The 20,217-nt window shown below is 43.1% G+C and overlaps 2 protein-coding genes across 2 annotated transcripts in view; one reads left to right on the top strand and one right to left on the bottom strand.

Annotated features, from left to right (window-relative positions):
• Positions 1-572: 572 nt before the first annotated feature.
• Positions 573-1,805, top strand: ss18l2 (ss18, like 2). Its single transcript, XM_085773118.1, has 4 exons — positions 573-738; positions 1,046-1,122; positions 1,332-1,416; positions 1,512-1,805. Exons 1-4 carry the CDS (start codon positions 670-672, stop codon positions 1,569-1,571), a joined length of 291 nt encoding a protein of 96 aa, XP_085629244.1. The 5' UTR covers positions 573-669; the 3' UTR covers positions 1,572-1,805.
• Positions 1,806-1,935: 130 nt separating this feature from the next.
• The window catches only part of garre1 (granule associated Rac and RHOG effector 1), a 35,485-nt gene continuing 17,203 nt past the window's right edge, over positions 1,936-20,217 (bottom strand). Inside the window, exons 3-14 of the mRNA XM_085766250.1 lie at positions 13,981-14,193; positions 13,165-13,305; positions 12,821-12,916; positions 12,245-12,406; positions 11,818-11,976; positions 9,740-9,837; positions 8,290-8,415; positions 6,892-8,006; positions 5,426-5,591; positions 4,673-4,810; positions 4,240-4,315; positions 1,936-4,032 (exon numbers count right to left, since the gene is read on the bottom strand). Coding sequence (XP_085622376.1) covers positions 3,658-4,032; positions 4,240-4,315; positions 4,673-4,810; positions 5,426-5,591; positions 6,892-8,006; positions 8,290-8,415; positions 9,740-9,837; positions 11,818-11,976; positions 12,245-12,406; positions 12,821-12,916; positions 13,165-13,305; positions 13,981-14,193 — 2,865 coding nt within the window. The 3' untranslated portion in view covers positions 1,936-3,657. The remainder of the gene's footprint in view (positions 4,033-4,239; positions 4,316-4,672; positions 4,811-5,425; positions 5,592-6,891; positions 8,007-8,289; positions 8,416-9,739; positions 9,838-11,817; positions 11,977-12,244; positions 12,407-12,820; positions 12,917-13,164; positions 13,306-13,980; positions 14,194-20,217) is intronic.

The following is a 20,217-nucleotide window of genomic DNA, read 5'->3' as shown; positions in this document are numbered from 1 at the left end:
CCTGAGTTCATATACAGTACAAGTAACCAATTGCATATTGTGTGTATGTTATATCAAGCCTTGAAGCACACACATGACTCAGTGATGACCCAACATCCACACAGTATAGTGTTTGTATAGTGCTTATGAGAATAAGGTAAAGGAGTGTAGCCTAGTTATTAACATTAACAAGGTCTACTGGCAATCTAGCTGTTTGAAACAGAGCCATTGTTAATTTTATTAATTACACATCATGTACTAGTATGGTCATTTTTAAGTGCTGTGGAAAAACATAATATTACCTTTTAGGAAATCAAAGAAAAGAAAGTCAAAAGTATACATGTTATATTTGACTGCACATGGTGTTTTACAAATTGGCAAAAGCTGATTTCAGTAAAGTGTGGCTGGGCATAAGATGAGGTCACAAGTCTTGTCATTATCTGCTTTGTAATGATCTAAGAGTGAGGACTGGAGGTTAAATAAAACAATCCACATTGTGTTTACATACTAGTATAGTATTACAAAGCTGTGCACTAAGCCTAAGCTTGGGAGTGGTATAAAGTTACCACCTCTGTCCGGACGGGGGCAGCAAAGCAGCGAGGACGACCCCGGGTCCATCAACTCCACCCGGACCCGGAGAAGCCGCGGAGAAACGTAAACAAATGGCAAAGTAAACGTGACTCTACAAAAATGTCGATTGTGTTTGTGCCAAAGAAACTACGAGGGAAGGCGAAAGTCAACCAGGAGACGATCCAGAGGGTGAGAGACCAGCGGAGGACCCTGAACGAGCTGCCCGCTCATGTTGCCCTAACGATAACAATGGCGTTAGCGGTTAGCAACTGGCTAGCTGTTTCCTCTGTTTCCTACACGCACAGCTGCTTCTTTACGCCTGGTCTACACCTATTCTCACACTGTCGGTTCCTTATCGTTGTCCTCTATAAATATGTTTTTTTTGGTTAGCTGGAAGTGCCTTCATTGTATCCATGCTAAATACCGCCCTAGTCATGTTAGCTGATTAGGCTAAGTTACGGTGCGAGATGTAACTAACCGTGTCTCTCTGTTTTAGCTGCTGGATGAAAACGACCAGCTGGTGAGATGCATCACTGAGTACATGCAGAAAGGCCGAGCGGTGGAGTGTGTGCAGTAAGTTACATTTACGTCCAATGCTATGCCATTCGTGTAGCTGTATGTAGCCTGCTGTGCTACAACTACATGACTGTTTGGTTACATACAAACATGGAGCTTGCTATGCTGATGTGAGTTACTAGTGGTTAGCAGGATAACTGTGCACTTCCATGAGTTGTGTTTGCGTGTTTGTTAATCTGCTGTTATTTTTCTTCTTTCACCAACAGATACCAGCAGATCTTGCATCGCAATATCGTCTATCTAGCGACCATAGCAGATGCCAGTCCTGACAACTCGCCTCCTTCCATGAATGTAAATGCAAGCCAGGCGATACACGTGTTTGAATTAATGGTGTAAAGTCGTTGTGCTCTCTTGTTTTGACCACCGACCATTTTCTCTTTACCCAGTCGACACCTAACGGGACTTCGGCCTCCATACCCACTGTGAATGGACATATCCGGACATGACGATGGCAGCTTGGCTCAGTGGAGCAGTTGTATTGCACACAGTTGATTACTGTGATAGGCAAATCTATCAGGGGGGCTCTACACTGTTGGTTTTAGTTTTGTGTATGTTTCAGGTTCATGGGTGTTTGAGTTCAGTAAGACATATTGATTGTCTCTTACTTTGTCAACAAATCTTTGATTCCAAACCATATTATGTATTTTCTAAAATGGTGAAATAAACATTTTTTCTATTTAATGAAATAAGGAGTTGTTGAAATCATTCTGTTCATTGACCACACAGAGAGCCGACTGACATGAGATGTCAGTGTCTGTTGCTGAAGCTGAGGATGATTTCATATGAGTGAGCAGAAAAGAGAACAGCGAGTAAATTGCTAGTCATTTTTATTTGTTTTTTGCATTGCTGGTACACTTGGAAAGATTCAGTTGCCAGCTCAAGAGAACAATAAGCAACATAAGCCAAGCAGTCCCCCTTCATATCTTCTATCAGGGCAACGTGTTTTTTATTATTTTATCTTTTGTAGAAGCCACTAGTAAATCATTTGACACAGCTGAGAAGCTAACAGTTACAGTCCAAGGTCTGTAATGATGTCTTTAAAAAAGGCTGCAACAGTTAGGGAGATAACACAGACAAAAAGCAACAAACCCTATATCTTGATTGTGCAAAGCACATTAACTATAAAAAGATATATATTTATATGTATATACAGCAAACAATTCTCTGTAAACATGTTAAGTATGTTAGTTTTCTGAAAACATGGTGTCATTTCATAAATACAGGCAACATTGGCATCCGCAAACATCACAAAAAGATAACATTCTGGGCTTTTAAATACAGCCCATTGCCATAGAAACCGAAGAAACAAGGGCTCGAAAACACCCTCATCACATTGTTTTAGTGTTTAGCATGGCATATTTGGTAACCTTTATAGATAGATGGTGTAGTTCAACTCGGTAGGAAAAAAATGTGCTTTTTCACATATTGGGAGGTGGAAAATAATGTTTCATGTCATATGGCTACAAGAATACTAACATACAGTAATGGTATAACATGTAAGAAAATACAAAAATAAGATTAATACTGTCAATAATTGTACAAGAAAAATATTGTATTATTAAACTGAAGAAAAGTTAGGTTTATGGGAGTTAGTGTCAATCTGGAGCAAACAACCGCCAATTAGAGAGGAGGAAATGAATGCGCTTCTGGGTGTGAAGATGTTCCCTAATGATCTCATCCAGTAGGGCGTGTAACTTCACTGTTCATCAATTATCTCAGACCTCCCGTCTCTTCAGCACCATTCATCTTCTCAACAACGCTTTGGTTGGAAATTATATTCTGCAAGTGCTATCAATACCAACATGGCACATAGTTACTGCTATAATTCTTAACTCTTGTCAGTTGTTGAAAAAGTAGTGTATTTCTCTCAAATTACACCTCTGCAGTGACTTACTATATTTATGCTGAGCCTGCTCAAAGCCTCTTAATAAAAAGAACTAAATATTTATATTTCAACTTCAGTATTTTACAAGCTATGAAACAGTAGATGGTAGCTGTATTCTGAGTCATCTTGCGTGAGATTTGGCAGTTACAGCTATGTAGACACAGTATATTTAATATGGGCAAAATGAGAGCATTTCAAGCCCCTGCCCCCTTGTAATCCCCTCCTTTACACACACACACGCACACACACACAAACACACACACTCAGCTGCAGAAGCAAGTGGGTGACGGCCGTGCACGTCTCCAGCTCTTGTCTGAGGAGCCGTCAGCTTCAACAGACAGAGAAACAACCACTAGACTACCTGCTGCCCGCATGACACATGCACCTTTCATAGTTAAAACATGGCAGTTGAAAAAACTTCAAAATACGTCTCTTTTTTGAAATGGGGATGTTTTGACATGGAAAAATATAGATACAAAAATGTTGAGCCAGTGTGTATACTTAATTTTGCCTCCGAGGGCTTTGAAATCTTCAGATTCAGTGGGTGTGGACTGTAAAGGCTGCAGCTCGGCCCACTCAGTGGCTCATCTAAACAGCTACAGGTCCTCTGTGGCACTTCACCGCGGACTCGTTCGACATTAGACTGGTCAGTACTGGTGAAGGTAGGAGGGCCTGTGCTCATGTTTGAGGGGGAAGGATTTGAAGCCCTTGGTCATGGGTTTGTGTTGCTGCTGTTGCTGTTGCTGCTGCTGCTGCTGTTGTTGCTGCTGCTGCTGCTGCTGCTGCTGCTGCTGCTGCTGCGGCTGCTGGGTGAAGGGAAAACCAGAGGAGATGCCCGTGGAGGGGGAGCAGTCGCTGGCAGTGGACCACACGGGAGACTGCAGCATCTGCATGGAGTCGCTCCACTGGGAAGAAGGAGGGATGTTCATCTGGTACAAGGAAGAGCTGGGATTGGGCATGGTGTTGGTGTGGGTGGAGTGCTGCCATGGTGCTTTGGGAGGCCAGGTTTTAGTTTTGCTGTCCTGTAAGAGAACAGCAGACAGTGGTCAGTTAAAGACTACGTGTCATGAACAGTCACGTCTGAGAAGCCTGGTACATACACGTCAGATTTAATCAAAGAACTTCAGCAACTTCTCATGTCTCAGAAGTCTAATTAAAATACATTCATCTCTAAATGTTTAATTAAATGTAGGGTGGTTAAAGGAAAAACAAGGCAGCTCATTCTTTACCTGGTTATCATCACTAATGTGATGGAGTGGTGGTGAGGGCAGGGTGCACACCTCTGGCTCGCCACAGCTGTGTTTTCTGAGGACAGAGACATTGAACCTCATCAATGCACATCATTTATTGTTCTCGTTTGCGTTTGTTTCATGCTTGTTTAGTTTTTGCTGTTTTTTCTTTGTGTTATGTTTTTGTTTTGTTTTCCTTTTCTCTCACTTTTACTTCATATGAACTGAAAAATATTGGTTATGATTAATTTGATTGTGTTTTATTATTTTTGACTCTGGTTATTTTTGACTCTGGTTGCCAATAACAAAAATGTAAAAGACGAAGAAAAAAAAAAAGAACCTCATCAATGCTCACAAACAGCATGAAGAGAAAACGATCACATCAGCACCAGGGCAACAAAAAATCAACGGCAGTGAAGAGTCTGGGACTCACCTCCTTTGTTTAACTGCCGCTACGAGGTCTGGCCCAGAAAACATGGAGAACAGACTGTCACCATTGGCCGAAGACGTCTCATCGCTGGAGCTGGCCGAGTCCCCTTGATTGGCCGACCAGCTGCTGTTCACGGCCTCGCTGAGGACACAACCAGACGAGGTGTCAGCATTGTTTCTATTATACTGCCAACAATGTGCTATTTAAAGACTGGACAGGATACAAGCTACTCGATTGCCATCGAAATACTTTGATGAACGCACAGTTAAAGAAATTGATCCCATGGAAAAACGCGAAATGAAAGTGGCTATTGTGCAGATTCTAAGTGTTTCGTAAACTACAACAACCATGTGGTTTGATAATGAGTCACCTCTGCAGTGATGGCTGCTTGTTTACTTCTGCCTACTTTCCTGAATTAGTGTCTGAGCAGCATGTTGTGTCACCCTTGTGGGAAGAATTAAGTGACAACAGCCATGATAAAGGTGTTAGATGCCTCACATATTGATAATGTCTGACATTTTGATAGGTCAATCCTAACATCGCGCAACAGTTTTGTGCACTGTGATGAAACTGAGCTTTAAATAACCCTTCAATAGTTCAGCACGATACTGCTGCCAACTACCTTATGAAACGTGTGGAGTCTCATGTGTCAGTGGATGTCAGTTGTTTCTCATATTTATTAGATCTGCATGTACATGAATGAGTGAAGAAGATGCTGTGGATCAGAGTTGAAGGACGTCATGTGTGGATGCCTACCTCTCACTGTAATACTCAGGGTGGGACCAGGTCCTGTGCTGCTCATCGGGCATTGGCCAGTTGCTGCGTGTGTTGCTAGGGCGACGGATGTGCTGCACCTGCCGTTTCTGCTGCATGGCCTGACTGACGCCGGCGACATAACGTGCAAACTCTGGGTCAGAGCCAACTGTGCATGGAAAGGGAGGATAAAGACAACTATGAGTTTCTGACACCCTCAGCTTTTCTCTTTGGCTCCCTGGAGCTCAATCTGTTCAGCCAGACTGTCTACCATAGCAGAAAAATCACAATAGCTGTAAGTCAACTCTGCACAATAGGCCTCGACTGCAATCAAAAGAGTCTGCTGCACTGTAAAAATAGAAACTGACACAAGTTAAATTCAGCATAAACCTTTAACTTACAGTTACAGCCACATGCACGGGGAAGGAAATGCTCATACTATCTGACCTATATTACTCGGCTCAAAGCCCACAGATGTGTGGAATCTGTTTTGAATGGTTACAAGGTATAATAATATATATATAAACATCACGATCATCACTTTCTCCTCTGAATTTTGATACATTGCTTTTACCACTGTCAGCATCTTAATGGTTTCAAATGTAAGCACTTGGTTTCATTCAGGACAACCACAACCCTGCTCTGTACATTCGTCTCCTGGTACAATGAACATCTAACAAACAACTTTTTAAACGTATGGTGTCTGACTTTTGTAAATCATCCTGCAACTGTTATTCAATGTAATTGTATTTATGTTTTACTACTGCTTGTAAACTCGTCGTCCCTGTAAATGAGGGAAACCTCAGTGACCAACGGTTAAAATAAAGGTTTAAATAAATAAATAAAATAAAAACTGCACTGTACATCACGAAAACACTGCAAAGCTACTTCTCTGAGGCGTTTTTACAATGAAACAATGGTGCCAGCAAAGCAGCAGGCCTGCCCCCTCCCCCACTGCTGACATAATGCTCCATATCTGACTGAGGAGCATGCGAGGTTGAGGCCAGCGCTCCTATTTCTGACAAAAGAAGTGGACAGGCAATAATTTTTTCCAAAACGGGCTCCTGAAACCTTTACATATTTCATTAAAGGAAAATACAAGTGCCTGCACAGAGGATTACAGATGATTCAGATTCTGACAATGACACTGCCTCCTTCATAAGTAATTGGATCCAAACCATCTCGTTCTTCAGACAAGTTAGGAAAATATAATGCAATTTCATTTGTTTCCTCATTGAGCCACAACCACAATTTCACCATTATCCACTTTGTAGATCGGCCTGACACACAGCTCATGTTGGTTGAAAACTGTTCTCATACAGAATGTATCCGTTTAAAAAGTTATGTTTTCTGATGAATTATTCACCTAAAGTTTCTATTTATTCAGTTAGTTCCTGAGTTACTCTCTGGTTTGATATGGATCTTTCACTACACAGCCCGTGAACATGTAACAGGAAGGTGGATCTCACCTGCAGGGTCAAATGGCAGTGTGTCTCCCAGGACTCCGAACACTCCGTCGCTTTGGTCCCTGTTGGGCCAAGTGTTGTTGCGGGGCCCCTGTGGCTTCTGACCAAGCATCTCCGACATGACACTGTCCATGTAGGTGCTGACCAGGCCCAGACTGTACAAATCTGAGCTCAGGTCTGGGAGTCCAGGGGATCCCCACTGTCCAATGGGACCCAGAGGCGACAGCCCAGCCGGGGGGCCCTGCGGTGGCGGCGGCTGCTGCCCGGATGTGCCGAGCCACTTGCTCGCCACTCTCTGCTGGGGCAGGACCTGTGGCGGGGTCTGCTGAGGGGGAAGCTGCGGAGGGGGCGGCTGCTGCTGACTGATGGGCTGCAGGAGGTGCTGGTAGTACTGCAGGGCCTGCGGGGAGGGCTGCTGGGGCGGAGGAGGGGGCTGCTGCTGCTGGGGCTGTTGCTGCTGCGGAGGAGGAGGAGGTGGCTGCGGTTGCAGCTGAGGCTGCTGCTGCTTCTGCACTGCTGGAGGCTGGGGCTGAGGCTGGGGCAGGGTCTGAGCTGGGGCCTGTAGGGCCGTGTGAGAGATAGACTGGGATGTCGGCGGAGGTCCACTGGGAGGCTTCAGCTCAGCGGGGTTTGCAGACGCCACAGAGTTCCTCCTCTTGACCAGGGGTGAGGCCTGCTGGGATTTACCCATGTTAAATCCTGAGAGAAAGTCTATGACATCCTGCATCTCTTGGTCGGTCGGCAGATTCATCCCCTGGTCGTCGGACACTAAGCCGTTGGCCAGCTGGCCCTGCTGTGTGGGGTCAGGGACGCAGGACAGGTTTCCCATCTGCAGGATGTTCTGCAGCCTCCCGTCGCTGTGGCCCAGACTCTTGGCCTTGTCCTCAGAGCTACTGGTTGTTAGCATGGTGCGAGACGGAGTGCTAGGGATGGAGTAACTGCCCCCACTGTTAGAGCTGGATGTGACCTTCCTGGTGAACTTGGAAGTCAGCTTGGATATTGTTTTGGGCAATCCGCTGGAGGCCTTGGAGCTGGTGCCTGGTGGCAGGTCTGCCTGGACGCCATAGTCCGGGCTCTCCCGCTGCAGCTGAATCTGAATAGTGGGCAAGGCCTGCTCTCTGTAGAGGAGAGACGAAAGAGATGCACAATCAGTTAGCTCTTTGACGCAGGGTGAAAAAAAATGGCCCATGCAGCAATATCCTGCGATTGTAGTTTGAATAGACTACATTGTTTAGTATGGACCAGGGTTCAACTTCACACTAGTTCAAACATTCAGTTTGATTTTAACTTAATAAACAGGAGAGTGAGATCACTCTAAGTATCCACAGACAGCATATAAATCACATGCGCAGACAGTAACCTGAGGAAACCAAACGTTATTGTTACGAAACATTTACTCACTTCCGCTCCTTCCACCTGTTGATGTCAAACACAGCTGTGTAGAGCATGTCCACGAGACCGAGCGTCTTCTCAGGGTCCAAACTCCGCTGGAGCAGGGACATGGTGGCAGGATCCTCCTTCAGACACCTGAACATGTGCACACACACACACACACACAAACACACAAACATGCACAGCAGGACAGGACATGAAATACAATTCCAACGCAATGTCGCAAACACAAAAGCCCAGGTGTATTTACTGAACAGATGAATACCTGACATGTGATATTCATAAACAAGGAAAGACAAAGCAAAACCTCACCAACAGGGTACTTTTTCTCAGCTCTCTGACTGGTTTCCTTACCTGAACGTTCATTCAAACTTCACAAACAACAGTCTAATGGCAGAGAGCAACGAGAATGAAGTGTTTCAAAGGAATGTGCGTGCCTTTTTCTCACACTTCACTCCTTTTGCTTTGACCCTATACCACTTGAGTAGCTCTTAGTATGACGCAGTAGCTAAATAAATAAAATGTATTTTTAATTTCAGGAACAAAAATCTAAAATAATAAGCCTGGTAAGGCGGTAAGGCAAAAACATCTCTATTTCAAGATCGTGCCACTACCGCAGTTTAATAATACACTGCTGAACTATGGCTGATGCAAAGGCGTCAACACTATGACAAAGGCACAGCTATCAGTGTCAATGAAATCCATTGAGTACTAACCAAACTTTCCGGCCCTGAATGTACGTTCCTGACACCTTTATGTCCTGCTTTACAAAAATCTTGTGCATACACCGAAACTATGACTCAACAAGATGATGTCATTTCATTTCCTCATGCCTACTCTGCCCTTTGTTGCCATTCCTGTATGCATTAGATTGACATGTCAATTTTCTGCTCTCTCTGCTACACAAACACTGTCTTGACCACAAAACAACATGATCAGATAATCACGCGAGCGGAAATAATGAAAGCAATGGCAAACAAACACTGCATATCTCCAAAATCAGGCAGGTTTCCAGGATGCCAAGTAGCCTCCTCATTTTAATGTAACAATTGCCGATGAGAACCGGTGTCAAAAAGGGAAAAAGGAGAGGGGAAAAAAATCGATCACGGACTTTCATGATCCATTACCATGGCAACGAACGAAGCTTCGAAGCTTCAAATTTTTTGGGTCAGCCCTAGTAATAAGTAATGCTTCATCCTACACCTTTTCTTGAATGCCTTCTTTAGTTATTTTATTTATTTATTTATTTAGATCTGTTTTTTTTCTCAAACCTTATCTAACTAATGTACTAATGTTAAGTTATCATTTCTATTGTGTAATAATGTGTTGTGTTCAAAGACCGAAATAAACCAAGCCCAACCAAGACAAAAAAACAATTATATCTGTAACTCCCACAGCCACTTGCTCCATGAACCCATGTATAAAATGTTTCAAAGGCAAAGATTATTCATGCACTCACCATGTAGAAGGAACTTGGACCACCACTTTGGAGCCCTCCAGAGTGATCTGGGGAGCGTAGGCCTCCTTGTTCTCGATCTGGGCTGTGTCAACAACCACCTGATGGGACACAAACACACACCTGTATCACTATCTCCTAAAAGAGAAGCTTTCTTCACACCCGTTTGTTTTCCTATCGTTGAAACAATCCCACAGAAGGTTATACAATTCTGTGTTGACTCACGTGGGGAGCACATACATGGGTCCTTTATCTTTTCCATTATGCCAACCAATCACTTTTTTGCCCTTTTACCAGCCATTGAAACATGAAAGAAAAAAGTCCCACAGAAGCTTTCACTGGTGTCTGGCAATCGATTTCCCACCAAGAGAATGTGAGGCAGTTCAAGGTGAGGAAACTTAACATATTCAATCAGCCATTGATAACAAACAGGCAAGTCTTCCTGCCTGCTGCTGGTGAAACACATTTGCCAATTCTTTGAAAGTGGCCTTGACTCCTCGAGACCCATGCAGCTAGGTCACAAAAGAGGGAGGGAAGGTGGGAGGTGTCCGTTTCCTGTATTACAGGAAGTGCCCTATTGTTATTTAAAGAGCAGGTGTATCCTCAGAAACTGTGGGCTACCGATGTGAGAGAGCGACGCATACACACAAACAGTCCATCGGCCATGTTGAATCCTATACAACGAGGTCACTCGGGGCAGGAAGGAGGAGGAACAGCAGCAAAATAGAAACGTTGACTCCTTCGCCAAACTGCAAAAGTCACGACTGGTAGGAAAAAGGGAGTTTCCAGGAACAGAGCAGACATCGTGATACTTACTGTGCACAACACGCACAGTAAGAATCCTTAAAAAGGGGGGGGTGAAGGACTGTGTGTGGGTGTGTATGGTGCATGACCATGGATTTGCAAGTTTGTATACGCAAGTGTGTGGGGAGGATACTATGTGTGTCTATTTGCATGGCGTGATCTATTTTGGGTTGAGTGCTGATAGGCTCCGATAACAAACTAATGCAAAACGATCATCCATCATCCACAAGTTGTTTTACAGTTAACACGGGGCCGGCACGGCTGGACGGGAACACTACCTTGGTCTGACACACAAAACAGGGCAGGCCACACAGAGGAAATAAACACTCGAGCATAAACACAGTGGTGTTAGTGTGAGGAGAGACCTGCTGCTGACCCTCCCTCCCCGTGACTGACTCCTTTTCTTTTTTTTCGTTTGCAGACCCGCCCAGACGAGCCCATCCTTCACCCAGATGCAAGCAGGAATGTTTCTTCCCTTTTGTGTCTCCCCCAGTGTTTGTTTACACCTCTCGGCTGCCTCAAAGCAAGCAGACAGATCTCCTCATCTCAATTACAAATCTGGCACACAATGAGATGCGAGTTGCCAAACCCGCAGACACACAGGGACAGAGGATTCAGTAACTTCAGCATAAGTGTCAGTTAAGTACAACAGGCCTGTTCATGTCAGCATGCCGCCTCTTTTCCACTCCAGCATCATCTACACTGTGGTGATGGACGTTAACAAGACCAATATACTAAATGACGATCCACAGGGAACGGTCGACGCAAATGTTTATGTAAGATCATCAGCACAAACACAAAAGTGCTCCTACAAGAGACCGTTACAAGAGAAGAGATTTTACCAGCCTAAATAAACTATATTTTAAGTCTTTCTGGTGACAACTTTTCTGTGAAGCTCCTTCTTGTAAAGTGATGAAAAGTAGGTCGAAGGGAGGTAGTTTATTAGTTTAGTTTTTTCACAAAATGAGATATGTCAAATGAGAATAAAAGAATACCCAGAAACCAAGCTCATATGACAATTTCATATCATTATGTTTGTTTAAAACAACGGTCACATGAAGTAGTTACGGCTTGTGCTATGTTGTTGCTATGTTGTTCTGGTAGTGTTAGTTAAATGCTCCAAAAGTAAACTGTGATTCAGCAATCTGAACACGTATTCATTAGTTATCTGGATAAATATGGTGCACTCAGTTTACGAAATCAGGGAGAAAAAGACTACACTTGTTTTTAAGGACATACATACTGTACCAACCCTGGGCTTTGACATCTATACTCACCAGACCAGCCTGGGCAAACAACAGCTGGACAGCTGTCTTGCAGGCTCCTCTCCAACTGGATGGACAGACATGGTTGAGGACCTCTGTGACAGGAGAGTCGTCCCTGGGGGTCACTCCGTTCTGGCCCATCACCTCCTTAATGAGCTGCAGCATCGTGTGCTGCAGAGACCAAACAGTCTGCCATCAGTGTCTGCTGATGTTACACTACAGATGACACTAAAACAGGCTACTGGAATCTGCACTAGCCCACACATCCGTTGGGGTTGGCGATACATACTATTTCAACAGCCATTTTTCTAAATCTAGTGACCCAGAGAAAGTTGATGACACAGTAATCCAACAGAGATGTATAAAACCTACAGGGCAACTAGAACCTTTCTGGAGAATAATGAAGTTTGATGCTGGTCAGAAGGGTCAGGGACTGTACCGTTTTCAGTTTGAGGTTTTCAGCCGCTGACTCGTTGAAGGACACTCCTTTGAGGAAATGTGAGCCGATCTGCACAGGGATGGTGGGCAGCTCACACTGGATGGGCTGGGAGGTGGTCTGCATCCTCCCAGCCTGCTGGGCCTCTGCCTCACCGCAGCAGCCCTACACACACACAAGAAGATTTAGAGCCAAAATTACAAATGTATGAGCATTCACAGTTAAAGCTAGGGTAGGAAGGATTTGTTTTAAAAACAAAATATTAACTTCTTTTTAAAGAAAATGATTTTTCCCATTCAGCTATCAGTAAGGAAAGGTGTGTGTGTTTGGGGCCATGACAGTGTTTCTCTATGTCTCTGTATGCAGCAGCCTGAAAAGCCTACAGCTGCCAGTATCTTTGACCAATCAAATTTATTTTGGTCTGGGGGTTCCTGATTGGTTGAGGGGCTGGCCCTTCAACCAATTTGTTTCCAAAACAAATCCTGCCTACCCCAGCTTTAATTCAATTAACTACACAGCTGGAAATTACTCCTCACTACTCATCATTTTTGGAAACGATCAGCATTTTACTGAACTCACCTGTAAAGCTTCCTCCACAGCTTTGGGGTTCAGATGAAAGCCAGCCTTCAGTGCATATTCACTATGGCCCAGGCTCTCTAGTGCTGCTTTATAGGCCTGGAGAGGGGAAATAAATCATAATTACTCCATGGTATCAATCCAACATTTCTTATTAACAAGAACAATAGGTTTTAATGTTGAGCACCCTGCTGTTCTGCAAGTTCATCAGTATCCAGTTTCATTGTATTGTTCAATTAAAATTCCCATACTTGTGCTTGACGCCAATATTTCCAGGAATCTTTACAAGCAACTGGAATAACTGTGTGTGTATTTCCCTGCCCAGGCCTTTAGGGGGGATACCGTACCTGTAAAGCATTGTCTATCTTCATGTTGAGCTCCTTCAGCTGATGCTCAGGGATGGTGGTGTTGTTGGAGCAGAAGAGCTGCTGAACCTGGATGCCTGCCAGGCAGCCGTCCCGGCCCCTCTCTCTCAGCCTCGCCGTGGCCTGAGGACACAACAGGATACTGGATCAGAATGACTGCAGGGACATCTCCACTACTACAGGACACTCTTACTGTACAACACAACACATAGTAAACAGTCTTTTAATGCTTTAATGCTAATTTCAGGAAATAAGGAAAGTTTTGACAAAATCGACGCTAGGCATTAAGACATGCAACTTTTTAAATGATTAAAAAAAACAAAACATGTGGCTTCTGAGATAGAGTCCTGACCGCCTCCCTCTGTCTAAACCACCCCCCAGCACATTCTACCAGGATTTATCCAGACCGAGTCCCCTCCAGGGCAAACTAACACCCTGCATGCCAGGGCTTAACAGATCAATCACCCCTCTATTCTGCTCCCTGCCTCACTGTACACAACAAAGCTGAAAACAGGCCAGAGGGACTGATCAGCCTGAGGATTAGCCAGGTCCTCTTAAAAAATGGCCTCCCTCACAAGGGTTTGAGGTTCACAGAGGTGTAAAACAGAGCAACGGAGGTTTAGAAGACAAACTGCCCCAAAAAGAGGAAATAGGAAATTGAGGCTGGAAATTAGAAAACGGCTGGCATTTCTCTGGAATGTGTAAGAAGTCAGCTTTCACCTCACACAGACAGACCCCGTATTTCCATGTCCCAGACCAGAAAAAAAAAAGTCCTGGGGCACCCTTGTGACTGCATACCTCAGCTGCACCTTTCCATGAGCGCGAGGCTTCCTCCAGCTCGGTGAGGGGCCCGAGGTCGGAGCTTTGGGAGCGGGCGTTGGCGCAGCGCTCCTGGGCCTGGGCGAGGGCCTCGGCCAGACAGGACTGAGCCACAGGTTGGACCTTCTGTAAAGCCTGTGATAGAAACTGGAAGTGGACCTGCATCACCGTGAGGAAGCATCGACCCAGTACCTGCAATGACACAACAGACATGTCTGTTACAACACACGTCATTGTGAGGAACGTCCATCATTAACGTGCTGGAATATGTTAGTCAGGATATTTGAGATACCAAACAATATGGCCTCCCTCAGGTAAGGAGGCTAACATGTATGTCCACATATCTCAGTGAGGGGTTAACACTAACCAACTTCATGTGCTACTTTAATAAGGTGCTGTTTTCTAAAAGAACTGGGTAATGACTTAATTATTAGCTCTATTATTTTCTACATTTCAGCCAATGTTCAACCAAAAATACATGATGTAAGAAAATACAAAATGAAAACTAAAGAAGTACGCTGAGCTTGTTGCTGGCTTTTCTAAACTCTAAAAATTGTTGGTAGCTGCACTTTCCCTGTTAGGTATAATGATGAGGCATATGCTTACTACTGTAAAATTGTTAGAAATACAGTGAACAACAATAGAACTATTTTTCATCCACAATCAAAAAATGATTTACTGGAGGACAAGCAGGACACCTGCTATTAAACAGAATTCACTACATCATATGACCTATATGAGCAGACTGCATGTACGATGCTGCTGGTAATGACAAAACACATGATCAAGAACACATGTACAAAAGTAGATTGGAGAAAAGTGACATGACAGACGACCATGACACGCTCCGGTTTAACCAAAGGACCAAAACAAACTAAGTATATTTATCTCCCCTTTAGAAAGCATTTCTCCAGCTTGTTTCCCTATTGTTCACCACAGTGAATACCAGCACAGGAATGTCGCCTCCACACAGCATCTTTCAAAATAAAACCAAATGCCTGGCCAGGCGTGTATATGTCTGCATTTGTGGAAAATAATGTGGTCTAAACAGATATCAAACATGTGAGTGAGACCGATGAGTACAACATGTGTTTGTGTTTGCAAAGGAAAAGACAAACAGAGAACACATTGGCCTGAATATGTATATGTATGTCGCTGTGTTTGTGTGTGTGTGTGTGAGAGAGAGAGAGAGAGAGAGGGGAGGGGGGGTCTGGTTTGCCTTATTGTTTCTGAAAGTAAAAAAAAAAAAAAAAGTTTATTAATCCTAGCATCAAACGTGCTGTGAAGATGGTCACATCATTGACTGTCACACTTTACTCAATGTATATGTTTTTTAAATGTTCTAATCTAATGCAGGATATTTTTGAAACACAGTATCTATTCAATGTAGATAGTATTCCAATATTTTAGTACACAGTGTGCACATGTGAATGTGTTTGTTTGTATGTACTGCTGCTGTAACCCTGCAAATTTCCCCATTGTGGGATAAATAAAGGCATATTTTACTTTAGTAATATTGAAACATTGCCAAAATATTCACACCCTAGCTATTACCAGCACATAACTTAAAGTGCATCTTTGACTGAGAGTGTGTTTGGTGAGAGAATAGTCCAGGCTTATAAGCTGCTTGTTGTCCAGTTAGCAAAATAAGAGAAACAGGACACCGCAGGGTCCAACCATGGTCACAGGGTTTTCTTTTTCAGGTATCTGCTGAAAATATCTCCAGGGGGAGGCCAAGTTGTAAAGACAGAAATATGCTGCAGCTTTCTGATGGCAGATGGGAACAACAGGGACAGGGTACAGCTCCTTTCATTCTTCAACATCACACCTCATAGGGACCAAAACTACACTGTGTAAATGACTGAAGACATGAAACCTCCAACAGGTGAAGTGAAGGTTTCACCGGTTTTATGACCAACTACAAAAGAAGGACGTGACAAATCCATGATTCTCTATGGAGGGTTTGACTTTGAAATTTCGATAGTTGCTTAGTTTGTGGTAAGGTATGTATTCATACTGGATATATAACGTATAATAATGCAAACTAACTGATGCTGGATTGTCACAGTGGCCCAGTGGTTAAGATACATAATGTCTGTTCTGTAACGTCAACATCCTCCATTTGATTCTGGGTTAGGATTATGAACCAAAAGACGAGGAAAATCAAAGTTGGTTCAATCCATTCTCCGAGGAGCGTATGTCAAGATATTCAAATAAACAAAAAAATGTCATCCTCTTGGAGGCCCTAGAGGAAACATCTGGGGGGACACATCATGTGACAACAGTGAAGATTTGCACAAAATTTGATGCCAATCCATAATTTAGATGCTGTGATATTTCACAGATCAAATAAAAACTATGTCCTGCTGGTGGTGCTAGATTAAACGTTCAATGATCAAAACACTTATTAGGATTTATGCTGCTGGGATCTTGAATGTTTATAGCAAATTCCATGGCAATCCATCAAAAAGTTGTCAGAATTTTTGACTCCAGGAAAAAAGGGTCATCAAAGTCAGTAGGATTTATCCTTTGGAGAGAGGCTGAAATTTCCTAAATCATGGAAAAAGAGTTTCTTGGCTGGCTACATAAAAGAAAAGCAGTAAAACTTTATCAGGTTTTCCAAATGTTTGCGTGTGTCACAATTGGTTTCATTTCACGGGATGAAAACTATAATACTGCATTGACATCTCAACAAAGGCTTGTTTCTAAGTGTGTTGCTACAGGACCTTTTACTAACTCATTTCCCCTTCAAAACCCAACAAAATAAATCCTCTGGCCTGCAGTGCCAACCTTTTGCAACCCACTTCGTACTCCTCTACCTACTCTAAGCTGACTGAGACATTCGATAAACACAGGCTCAGCTCCAGTGAGCACAAAGGGGAAAATTCCTGCTGTTGATGTTGAGCAAATAATCATAACTCAAATCAGTCAACAGAAATGCAGTGTATGTGTAAAACAGACAAATGATAGATAACAGACAACTCATGTAGCCTGATAATGAAGCTTGGAGGTTATATACTGTATATGCACACACACACAGTCAAGTAATGTAAATTGAAATTTTCACATGTAGTGTATTCTGATAAAGTTAACCAAATGACATGAACATAAGCTGACAATGACATCAAATACTACTCCAAGTGTTGCGAATTCATCTACAATAAACAAGTGGGGAAAAAATGAGGACATGGCTACAGCACGAGATAATGGATAACACATGTGATTGGCTGTGCAGTATCCAACACAGTCATGGAAAATATGAGAAATAAGAGTGCAGCAGAGCCAAGCCGACGGTGGGCCCCTCTCAGGCCCAAACAAGGAGAATCATGAATCAATCAACATTTATATTTCCATTTTCTGAGAACACCTGTATCAGTGCACTGAATCTAACGGAGTACTGTCTCTCAGATCTAGACTCTCTTCGAGTGAAAGGGAGTATGGCGCTACGAGAGACTAAAAAAGCAACCTATCTTGCTTGGTTAGTGTCAGTCTTTGTTTCTGGCTCCTTGGTTTCATTTCTTTTGCTGTGTTTTCCCTTTTACAGTCATTCTAGGGAAACAGGAAGGTCATTCCTGTCCTGACCCCTGAATTTCTTAAGACTGATCACTCACATTTGCTGGTTTTATGCCAGTTCCACTGTATTTATATGAGCTCAGTAACTAAAACAGTGCAAAAATACTGGGTATATCCTTTAAAAAAAAATATACAAAAAAACAAATGTTGTAATTAATCTACAATCATAGGTTCAACAAACACATTTCTTAATTGCGCAAAACTCATTAAGCACAGCTAGTGTTAGAAACAACTTGAGTTGAAATCAAACTTAACCACCACACACTGAAATGCCTACACCTCACCTGTGGCTTCTTTAAATTCACTTAGAAACAAACACATCTCTTTCCTTATCAAACACTTGAGACAGCTTTACATTTTTTTAAATTCCTGCGCTGTTGTAACCCAGATTTGCTGATATGTAGTATTCTCCCACTTTGTTCACAATTGAAAACAGGAGTGTACCTAGTGTTTTGTTTTCAGCAGTAGAGAGACAGACCGAGTTGAATCCAGCTCATTAACTATGTTGCACGTTGTCTGCCTCCATTATCTTCACTTACTTAAAAACATTAGCTCCTTTTCATCAGGGCTTGTCACGTCCTTCCTCGCTAATTCTCTCCACAGTACACAGGTCAAAGCAGCCCGTGGAATTGAGTGATTAGATAAAGTCCTCATAGGATATGGCCACAGCTCCCCAAAAAATACAGAAGCCGTGTTAAAAATAAAAAAAAATGTTGAGAGTTTTTTTTTTTTTTAATCATCTGAAGACCAAGAGGTTGTTTTTCCAGTGTGTGTGCGCTGGGGTTTACTGGGCAGACCTACTCAGTTGTCTGACGAAAGCAGCCGTGAAGGTCTTTCTGGCTGTGGGGACCTTTTAGTCTGCCTCTGGTCTTCACGCCGTCGTTTAAACTTACAAGCTCAGCAAACAGCCTCTAAACAAACCGTGACATTTTCATGCATATTTGGCAATGGAGTCACTCTGAGCAGCTAGGGAGCTGGGTGCTGATTTGGAAAAAAGAAGTGGTTTGTTTTGCAGCCTGCACTGACCTGAACTTTAGGGGCTCTAAGTAAGAAAAAAAAAGGAGTGAGTGAGGAGAAGGAGACGTGAGCAAGGGAAAAAAAGGGGGAAAAGCTTCACATACCACAACTCCCCAAACTCAGTAATGCATTTAGTGCTTTTTTTTTTTAAGCCCTCATAACACATCCAGCTGCCAAACAGCATTCCTCGACTCATGCAGACAAAGGAAAATCCCTTTTACAGTCACAAATACATCACAACGCGAGAGGCAGGCTGAATTAGCAGCAATTATCACGAGCTGGGTCTAAACAAGTTGAAGCTGCGTGCGCACAGAGCTTTCTGCTACCAAAATTAAAAACATGGTAGATAGCAGCTCAGACATTTAATCAAAAGCAGAGTTCCACTACGCTGAACACCGACCACGGCCGTAGGTGAGTCATCGCAAAAGCATACACGCTGGGGCAGATTAAATTAACTACAGGTGCACGTGAACAGCATTTTGATCACTTAATCTCCATCAGCTTTAACCAATATATTTCTGTTTTTATTGCTGCTACACTTCCTCTGTCCAGCACACATCCTGAATGGACCCATCCCGAAACAACACACTCACAGAAATGTCCATGTTCAAAAATGTTCCAAATAAGAAGTTATTATTACCGTTTGGTGTGACCACATTTTTACTGTGCTCTTTAAGCTCAGTATTTTTTATTCACATGTAACTGGTACTCTACTGCCATAATATTATTGTATACATGCAGTGTTTTCTCAGAGGCTATTGTATAGTATTAGTGTGTTTCCTTCTCTGCTTTAACAAATGTACCCTTTATGCCCGGGGCCAGACAGCACATGTGAGTGCCAAGCCATGCGGTCTAAACTTTCACAGACTTGGGCTTCCTCTAATATTCATCCGTGCATATCCAAGACCACAGAGAGTCAGATTTACCGACTGCGGTGCAAAAGTGTTTCCTGTTTTGGGCTCAGCCACATCCACTGAGGTTCTGCAGTCCCTCCAGTGTCTTGGCTGCAGCCGTCTACTCACTCACTGCTACATGCGAAACTATTACTTAAACAGCGATGACCCCCGTTATTTTTGTCTTATGTTGCAGTGTTGCCGCTGTAACGAGGCCAACTGTGGCACAGTGCTACATCCAGGGCAACAGATATTGTATGAATTCACAAAGCCGCACGCAGTGAAAGCTGTAGCAATGAGGAATTTGAAACGGTCGAAAGGAAACGGTGATTCAGATGTTCAGTCGGAGGAGATGCTATTTAGCCAATATTTACATGAAATAATAATATCTTTGTTTACTTGTTTCCTGTGGTTGTATACTCTCCTTTGGAATTTAGTATACTATCCAACATCCAATTTGTCTATCTTTGTTTTTTTGAAGTTTCCCCTTTTAAAATGTCATTATACGCAAATTAAAACCCAGTAACTAGGGAACCTCAAGTTCCATTGTGATTGTACACAATTACTAGTAAGTTTCTATTTGCCTCCAAAAGGAAAACAGTGGCATAGAGGTGAAGAGCTCGGCTGGAAGGGAGCTACACAGACTGATAACTATAAATTAAATGCAGGGTAAATAAGCAGTAATCATGAGAAAATGACTCATGTTGGTGGCTGCTTTGGTGTGGGCATAGCT

Source organism: Trachurus japonicus, chromosome 3 (assembly GCF_045865225.1).
Source record: "Trachurus japonicus isolate A0001 chromosome 3, Traja_1.0".
Lineage (NCBI taxonomy): Eukaryota > Metazoa > Chordata > Actinopteri > Carangiformes > Carangidae > Trachurus > Trachurus japonicus.
This window is presented reverse-complemented; position numbering and strand designations above follow the sequence as displayed.